We start from the raw sequence: 9,726 nt of genomic DNA on the forward strand, positions 1-9,726 counted from the left end.
AAATGCTTGGCCTTAGCTTGGCTTGTTTCTTATCAGCATTCTCCCCACCAAAAAAAGACACTGAGAGTCAGTTGTGGTACATGCCTTTAATCTCAGCATTCAGGAGACACAGGCAGGCATTTGCTGTATGAGTTTGAGGCATGTGTGATCTTTATAGTGAGTTCCAGGCCTGTCAGGACCTTGTCTCCAAAGAAAAGAAAAATGTCGAGTTCTATGGCACTAAAGCCAGCAGGACCTAATAGACCCCCTGGTCTCTAGAGGTGAGCCCAGGGATCTGAGATAGCTGGTAAGTTTGAGTACTGACCTTTTTTTCATGTTGTAGATTGGGAAATGATACCTGAGAGGTAAAGTGTTTACCCTATGTCACTCGGTGAGTCATGTGTGGGGTCTAGGAAAGGACACATCATTCAGGACATTGCCCTATAAATTAGCTGAAATGATAGTAGAATGGGCTTCATACTGGCACCTTTAGATTGATCTGAATAGAAACCTTACACTATTGCTGAGCATAGCCTGTAAGCCCAATACTCAGGAGGCTGTGGCAGGAGGATAATGGGTTTGAGGTAAACCTGGGCTACAAAGCAAAATACGCCACTAAAGAAGAAAAGCAAAAAAGTACTACAACTGAAGTGGAGACTAAAATACAGACGCTAAGCGCTGGGACAGAGGTCAGTGGTAGTGCTAGTCTGGTGTGCTTAAGGCCCTGGGCTCAATTAGCAGTATGTCTAAAAGAAAAAATAAAATAGTACTTTTTATAGGTGACTTGTTGAAATGTGGCTTATTTTATAGGTGTCATTTCCAATTTTGTCAGTTATGTGTGTAAAGTTGCCACAGGAAGATACGGACCTTCACTGGGTGCAGTAAGTATTCTTCATTTCCTATCCCTTCCTCCCTCCCGCCCTCCCTCTCTCCCTTTCTCTCTTTCTCTTGTTGTATATCTGTAAGTATTTTCTGATTTAATTTTAAATTTCATTGAGAAATGATTGTTTATAAGAAAGCTGCAAATGAGTACAGCTTCCATATACTCTCATCCTGCTGTTACCTTATGTTTTACAGAATCTAACAGTAAATAATGAGTAAATTAGCATGGAAAGGATTTGTTTGACATTGTTGTCAAACTTGGAGTTTGTACATTTGTACAACTGAAGTGTTGAGACTGCAGCTTTTTTACTTCACCTTTGTTGGTTGTGTGTGCCGTGTGTGGTTGCTCTGGGACTTGTGTTGGGGGGACAGAACATAACTTGGTGGAACTAGTTCTTTCCTCTTTTTTTTTTTTAATTTTGTTTTGTTGTTTGTGTTTTTGAGACAGGGTCTGACTGTATATTTCTGGCTGGCCTGGAATTCACAAAGATCCACTTGCCTTGGCCTCCTTAGCTGAGTGCTGGGTTTAAAGGTGTGCGCCACCATACCTGACCTATCTCTATAGCTTTTAACTATTGTTTGTTTGTATGTATCTACTGGAATATAGTACGTTTTGGGAAAAGTATGGTAGAATAACGAGAGCCCACTCTAACATTAGATAACTGTTATTACATACTTAAATCTGCTACTGTGCTCTGAACACTACCTAGATACAGTCACTGGACCATTCATGGAGGTACATACCTTTAATACCAGCACTTGGCTAGCCTGGTCTACATAGAGAGTGCCAGGTCAGCAAGGGCTATGTTGAGACCTTGTCTCAAGCAATGAAACAAACCAACAAGTGTTGTGGACATTTTGTGTATAGCCCCTGTGTGGACAGTGCTTTCATTTCTCAGAGTCGAATGACCAGATCATAGGGTGTCGATGTTAATGCTTAAGAACCTACAGACTGGTTGCTCATTGACCACTGTGTTCTGTCCTTTCCTGCCAGCAGAGTGTGAGAGCCCCAGGCTCCATGGTTTCACCCATTCACAGTGTGGCCTGGTAGCTATTTTCCCCAATAAAAGCTAATGATGTTGATGATTTCGTGTTTGTTCCTCATGCATCATCTTTGAATTATCTTTTGCTCATTAATATTTTTAATTGAACTTGCTAAATATTCGCAATATGTTCTGGGAACGAGTGCTTTGTTAGGCTGTTGTTTGAGATGTACTTATGTAGCTAAGGCTGACCTTGAGCTCCTCATCCTATTCCCTCTACCTTCCTGGCTTTTATCAGAATTTTAACCAGCAAACATTGTTTTAGCCTACCTTGTCTTGTCCTGAAACAATTTTCAAAGAGTATGCTGTTAATTTGCATGAAACTTAATTTACTTATTAGAAGTCACTTTTGGTGTGTAGTGAGGAAAGTTTTCCCTGACCCAATCACAAAGATTTTACTCCTATGTTTTGTTTTATTTATTTAATTCTGTTTCATTTAAAATCAACTCTGAAATCTTAGCACAGATCCACTAGCTTTTAACACTTTGCCATGCTTCATTTCCTCTCTAACCATACTTACTCTTTTCAGAACCATTTGAGCAGGTTTTTTTTATCTTTCTCGTGTGTGTGTGTGTGTGTGTGTGTGTGTGTGTGTGTGTGTGTAAGACAGAGACGGACACAGTGCCCTTGGGCACATATGCTGTGGTGTGCATGTGAAGGTCAGAGGACAGCTTTGGGGACTGGCTCTTTTTCTGCATTTGGTTCCGGGTGCTGGGTTCAGGCCATCAGGCTTTAGTGTCCAGTGCTTCCTGTGTGTTGAGCTTCTGTCCTTAAGAATAGCTTTCTTATATTGTGTCTCTTTGTTTCTGTATACTTCAGCATAAGCTTCCTAGAAACAGAGATATTTTTCCATAGTCCACAGCATCATTGTTAAAGAGATAAACTTTATAATCCATACACCACTTAGGAAGTTGTTATAGTACTGTTCCCCTTAAGCACATGTATACATTTAGTTGTTCTGTTTTTCTGGGCTTCTTAGAGCTGTCACATTTCCACAGGTTGTCCTTGTTTTTCATGCTCCCAGTGGTTTTGAACAAATAGGGAGGCTATTGTGGATTTTCTTTTTCCTCAAGATTCAATCAGCTTGTCTGTCTTGGGCGGGAATATTAGATAAATGGTATCCTCAGGACCATTTATGCTAGGACCAGGCACGTGGTGTCGTCTCTTTTTGTGGTGAATGTCTCAGATGTTGTCCAGCTTCTATACTACATTTTTCTTTTAAAATTAATATATGTGAGGAGACGTTTTAGATTATGTAACTACTTTGTTCAACTTCTCCCTGTCACACGCTCTACTGGTAATAGTATCTGTTGATTATTTTAGTTCGAGTCTGTTTTCACTGTGATTCTTTTTGCAAAGGTGACATGTGTATCCTCTTAGCTAGTGTCTTCTGTAACCACAGCTAGAATCAGCACTGGCATAGCCCCTTTGGCTCTAGGCCATAGTTGATGTCTTCCATGCTGTCCTTTTTGTGTGCTGGGATGTTATGCCAAGACTCCTTCAGTCTGTCACAGTTTGCCTTTCTGACCCAATACTTGAGAAGAATGACAGTGAAGGCCTTTGTAGAGTGTCTGTGGAGATTTATTATTTCTGATAGATAAGTAGATTTGTTCTTAATACATTGTTCCTTTAATAGACATCTGTCTGCTGTGACCTGTGTTAGAAAAAAGCTACCTTGAGTGCCCGCCATGCTGTGTTTTTACCCTGTTCTCTGCACTTCACACTCGGATCTTTGAAGTCCTCTGTCAAGCTGTGCAGCTCACTTGGTTCTGCTGTGTTGCTCTCCAGCATGTGCTTCCTGTCTCCTCTTTAAGCTCCATGCAGCTGATGGCTCTGAGCCTGGGTTTCCATGTGCTGCCTTGGCACACAGCACCTCTCCTTCTGATCTCAGAATTGCTTATTTTTCTTCGATGTCTTTCCTACCGTGCTGTAAGGTCCATAAAGTTGGATATGTTTGTTCACCTCTGTGTCTCTAGTATATAATATCATGCCTACGGTGTTAGGATTCAAATAGCTGAATGAATGTGTATCGTGAGAGCTATCTTAAACAAGGAATTATGATCGAGTTTTTGAGATAGTCTACCATTCAGAATATTAGGATTATGATTAGCATTAATAGAGGTTTGTTAAATTTCTGTATTGCAGAAAAATATCTCAAAGCCATTATTAAATTTAAATTGTAAGAAAGAGCTGCCTCATAGCTCACTCCACCAGTTAGTGAGCTGTTAGACATTCTTTCTTAAGTGTGTGGCATGTTTAATGCTATCCTTGGCGCTCTAAGCATTCATGTGGTCATTTTGATGTATTTAAGTTCTCCATAGTGAAAGTATAGTCTCTTTCTAGGGATTATTTGCAGCATTGTGTGACAGCTTGGATTCCTTTCCCTGATACTGTTTACATTCACAGTGAAAAGTTTTTAAGATTTGTGTTCCCCTCTGGATGTGGAGTGCATTGGCCTTCTCAGAGCCTAGGCATCCCATGGTCACATGGTATCTGCTGTCCTCACCACCGTGTTCATTACCTTGCAGTCAGGAGCAATCATGACTGTGCTTGCAGCAGTCTGCACCAAGATCCCAGAAGGAAGGCTCGCCATCATCTTCCTCCCGGTCTTCACCTTCACAGCAGGCAATGTGAGTACCTGGTGAAGTTCTGGTCGTAGCCTTGGTCAGAAAGCGTCTGAAATCTCGCCCTTAAATTGAAAGTGGAGGAGCAAAATTGTACTGTTTCTCTTTTCTCTCCCGGCTTCTAGGCCTTAAAAGCCATCATTGCCATGGATACAGCTGGGATGATCCTGGGATGGAAATTCTTTGATCATGCAGCACATCTTGGGGGAGCTCTCTTTGGAATGTAAGTTTGAGCAGAATCAAGTGCTGAGCTGATTGCTTTCCCCACCCCTTGCTGGTCCCATCTTACTGGTGTACAGAGCTGGTGCAGCCATTTCTCTCCCTGCACTGCGTGTGTGGGAGAATGTGCTGTGTTGAGGTAGAGGCTGGTGTGGACCATGTGCCAGTGCAGATGGTACCTGACGTCTGCTACATGCCAGTACCAAGCTAGTTACCTTAGGTTTCTGTTTAATGATAGAAACTGAGTCACAGGAATGGCAGGTGTTGAAGTAGAGAGTAGAAAATTAAATAGAAATCCACAGTTTTGTTTCGCAACACCAGACCAAGCACACTGGGAGTGTGGTCACACACACAGTTGCACTTCAGGAAATTTGTTTTTGCCTGAATTTAAGCAGAAGAGAAGATCTTCCTAAGTGAAGCAGTGCTGCCTCAGGTGGTGGAGCCGAGTGCTGCTATGCTGTGTGTAATTTCCATGGTGACTAAAGAACGGCACATGCATGTTGTAGCTCTTAGAGCGGCACATTATAAACAGTCCGAGACAAAGACTTTGAGAAGTAGCTATGCTTTGTGAAGCCTAGTGTAGCTGTACTTTACATGTATTTTCATAGCATCTTTTCCCCTGGTGGGTTTTTATTATTCTAAACATTGCCTTTTCTTTTATTCTGAAGTTAATTGTATCAAATACACTTTAAAGTCCAGGACCTGAAAAGCAGAGGAATCCTTTCTATTGACTCTTCTAATTCCAACTCTTTTCATGTAGTGGATCTCAGTCATGTCCCAGACTCATCTTTTTTTGTGTTTAGAAAGGAATCAGAAACTTGGGCTGTTGAGAGGGCTCAGTGAGTAAGGGTACTTGCTGTCAAGCTTAATCCCAAGTGCAGTCCCTAGGTAGAAGGTGAGAACTGGCTCCTGCAAGTTATCCTTTGATTGACATGCAGTTACCCACACACCTGCCCATGCACCCACACATGTATACATGTATCCTCACAGGTGCATACACACATGCACGCTCTCCACTTGTACACACCCCACATACACATATACATACCCATACATGTATATACCCACATGCATGTATATCCCCACACTGTACTGTGGAATTACATGCCCCCCAAAAGGAGGAGTGGATAATTTGTCTACGGTCACACAGCCAGTGATTGCAGAATACTAGCTTGTTACACTGCTGCATCTGGAAAGTTTCTTCAACACTGGTATAGCTTGGTGGTGATGCACAGCCTAACGTGTGGAGTCCTCAATTCAATCCCCTGCAGCAAAACTGTGTCTTCCTAACTTGGCCTTAGCCATGTCACCGGTTAATCTATATTCATGAGTATAATCTAGTAGTTGCCTGTCAGACTGAAGTGTTTGGTTCTGCTTGCGGTTAGTAGGCTCAAAAAATTTGGAAAGATCATGTTCATGGTGAGTTCTTGACAAGTGACTCACTTCTAAGGGTTTTACATTTGTTCTTGGGACAGTCCTTTTTCTCTTCTACATGCATGAGAGAATCTTACTTTAGCTCCAATTAATTGGTGTGTTTTGTTTGTTTTTAAGATGAGGTCTTTCTATGTAGCTCCTGTCTGACCTCTTATTCAATATTTAACCCAGGCTGTCCTTGAACTTATGACAATTCTCATGCCTCAGTTTCCCGAGTGCTAGGATTAAAGATGTGTGTTATTGTGTCCAGTTTTTATAAGCAGGAATTAAAATCCTGGTATAAGGCAAAACCTTTATAATAAAAAATGAATATTCAGATATTTTTGACATGTTAAAATGTTAGTTGCTTTTTTGGTGCTATGTAAATCAGAGTACTGTTTAAAGTATATTTATTCTTATGTGTATCAGCATCTTACCTACATGTATGTCTGTTTTCCACATTCATGACTGGTACCCACAGAGGCCACAGGAGGGCAGCAGATCCCCTGAAACTGGAGTTTCAGGCAGTTGTGAGCCACCATGTTGATGCTGGGAGTTGCACCCGGGACTTAAAGAGCTCCAAGTGCTCTTAATCTCTGAACCATCTCTCAACCCCTTCAGTCTTTTATACTGTTTTTTTTTCTTTTCGAAACAGGCTCTAATTATGTAAGCCTGGCTGGCCTGGGTCTCTGTATGTAGACAAGGCTAGCCACACACTCAAAGATCCCTCTCTACCTCTACCTCTTGCCTCTGCATCTCTGCCAGTATGAAGAGCATGGCCACCATGCCCTTTCCCTTAAAAATTAAAACCAGGTGTCTAGGAAAGGATGAGGTCAATCAAGTCTGCTATCTGCCTCTGAGAACAAGAAGTCTGTTTGGAGAAATGAGTACATGAGTCAAGGTTTCAAGAGTAGGTGCTTTCCTAGGCTGCCTTTCTCTGTCAGCTCACATCTTCCAGGAGCCAGTGCCTTTTCCATGGAAGACTGAAGATGCCCTAAATGAACCCCACAGCCTGTGTTTCATGTGGTTACAGTATGCCCATGTGGTTAACAATGTCACTCAGTGCCTGGGAGATGTTCTCCATGCTGCTTTGTGAGCAGTAGTTGGAGCACAGGATCTCAGCTGTGAGTTCTGCTCGCTCTTACATTGGTGATTCCTAGTCAGAGGGCTGAGCAGATTAAGGAATTACACATTTCACCTTCACTGCTCATTGCCTGCAGGCAGGTTTTGGGTGGGCAGGCCCCCCCCCCCCCCTGTGTGTAGGAAGGTGGAAATGGCAGGAGGACATATACCATTGTAGTCCTCATTAGTAAGTCCCATACCTGACATTTCTTCTTTTTAATCATTGTAAAAAAAAAAAAAAAAAAAGAGTCAGTGTATCTTTGGTCAGACCTTGGGTGACACACAAAGCTATTAGCATGTTGAGCAAATTGTTTTCTTATATACTTCTTTTCCTCTAGTCTGTAAAGGTAGATATGGTTGTTTATGCTTTTCTTCCCAGCTTTTGGGAGGCAGAATTTTCATGAGTATCCAGCCAACTTGGGCTACATTGTGAGAACTTGTCTCAAAAATAAACAAGGAATCATGATGGTTGTTAACTTGAAGTGAATAAAAAAGTTATAATTTAGGGCCTTCGAGATGGTTCTTTGGCTAAAGGCATTTTGCACAAAGCCTCACAGACTTAGTCCCATCACTGGGACATACTTGATGTTCTAAGACCTTTACACACAGACCATGGTATCCATCCCTCCTCCCCAAGATACAGAATGTCAAGAACAATGTTTAATAACTGTGTAAAGCTGCCGCATATTTCCAAACAGCCACTCAGGCCCATCCTGCTTTTATCCTTTATATATCATAAATATCAAAGCTTTATATCAAATTACCTATTGTATTCTGTTTTGTGGAGTGACTATGACAACTTGGGGCTGCACAGACAGCTCAGTAATTAAGAGCAGAGGACCTGAGTTCCCAGCACCCACATGGCAGCTCCAGTTTCTGGGAATGCAGTGCTGTCTTCTGGCCTCCAGTATCACTGCATACACATGGTACACAGACATACATGCAGGCAAAGCACCCACTCACAGAAAACAAATACTCTTTTTAATGAAAACAAAAACAAAAAGGAAAGCAAAAGCAAAATCAAAACAAACAAAAAACCCCCCAAAAACTGGTGTCCCTCGGTGCTGCAGTGATGTTTAGATTTGCATGTCACATAGTTTGAACATTGGACTATTTGTCTTTCTCCAGATGGTATATCACTTATGGTCATGAACTCATTTGGAAGAACAGGGAGCCTCTAGTGAAAATCTGGCATGAAATAAGGACTAATGGCCCCAAAAAAGGAGGTGGCTCTAAGTGATGCAAAACTGGCCAGTATGGTACATCTGCTCCTTGCTGCCTGGAAGACTCAGCATCCGGCCACCCCAGTGTTTTAAATGTTCTCAGTACATGTCTCATTAGCAAATTATGGCAAAGTTATGAAATAAATGTTTATATCTCTAGTTTGTAAATGGTATTTGCTCCTTTGGAGTACTGGTGCTCTTGCTTGGTTTGTTAAATATGACATTTTTCAAGCCTGGAACCTGGTGAGAGATCCTCAACAGATTTGATGGGACCTTTGAGGAGCCTTGGTTTTATGCCTGACCTGGCATCTACTTAGCATTGATTCTGACTTCCTTTCAGCAGTAGAAAGTTGAGGGCATTTTCTGTTTGACATAGTCTGGAATAATAGCCACAGCACTTCCAAGCATTTCCCTAAATGACTTTTCTGGCAGTGAGCAACATATCCAGAACTTGTTTTAGAATTTACTTTCTAGATAAAAGATACAGCTAAGATAAGAGGAGAAGAAGGGATTGGAAAATGGCTTAGGCAGAAGAGTTGCCTGCCATGAAAACATGAGGAGCTAAGGTTGGATCCTAGCACCCATAGAAAACTGTTGTGGTGGCACATACCTGTAACCCCAGTGTGGTGGACAGGTGAGTCCCCGGGCTCATTGGCTAGATGGATTACCCAATTGATGAGTTCCAGGTTAAGTGAGACCTGTCTCAAAGAGATGAGCATTAAGTGATAGAGCCGAACTCTCGGTGTTTTTCTTTGCCCTCTGCACATGTGTAGAAATGCATGCTCATGGGTGTGAACACACCACCACAGAAAATAAAATGGGGAGCAATTGAGGAACAAACCTGGATTCTATCTCCAAATATGTGCACACACGTGCATGACCATTATGAACTCACCAGCCCCATTCCACCTCCAAATGAAGGAAATAACTTAGGTAAATACAGAAAGGAAACCTTATTTCAACCTTATGTTTAGAGATATGTGTTCTAATGGGATAAAACTGGACCCCCTGAATGTGGCTGATAACTGGAGCAGACTGGGAAGCCAATGATAATGGCACTGGGATTTATCTCTACTGCATGTACTGGCTTTTTGGGATCCTATTCTATTTGGATGCATACCTTCCTAAGCCTGGATGTAGGGGGGAGGGCCTTGGACTTCCCACGGGGCAGGGTACCTTGCCCTCTCTCAGGACTGGAGGGGGAGGGGGAGGGGTGTGGGG

The 9,726-nt window shown here is 42.2% G+C and overlaps 1 protein-coding gene across 1 annotated transcript in view; it reads left to right on the forward strand.

Annotated features, from left to right (window-relative positions):
• The window catches only part of Parl (presenilin associated rhomboid like), a 28,876-nt gene extending 20,203 nt beyond the window's left edge, over positions 1 to 8,673 (forward strand). Inside the window, exons 7-10 of the mRNA XM_038345772.1 lie at positions 790 to 860; positions 4,433 to 4,534; positions 4,654 to 4,751; positions 8,411 to 8,673. Of these exons, the coding sequence (XP_038201700.1) occupies positions 790 to 860; positions 4,433 to 4,534; positions 4,654 to 4,751; positions 8,411 to 8,522 (383 nt within the window). The 3' untranslated portion in view covers positions 8,523 to 8,673. The remainder of the gene's footprint in view (positions 1 to 789; positions 861 to 4,432; positions 4,535 to 4,653; positions 4,752 to 8,410) is intronic.
• Positions 8,674 to 9,726: the final 1,053 nt, after the last annotated feature.

This window comes from Arvicola amphibius, chromosome 10, assembly GCF_903992535.2.
Source record: "Arvicola amphibius chromosome 10, mArvAmp1.2, whole genome shotgun sequence".
NCBI lineage: Eukaryota > Metazoa > Chordata > Mammalia > Rodentia > Cricetidae > Arvicola > Arvicola amphibius.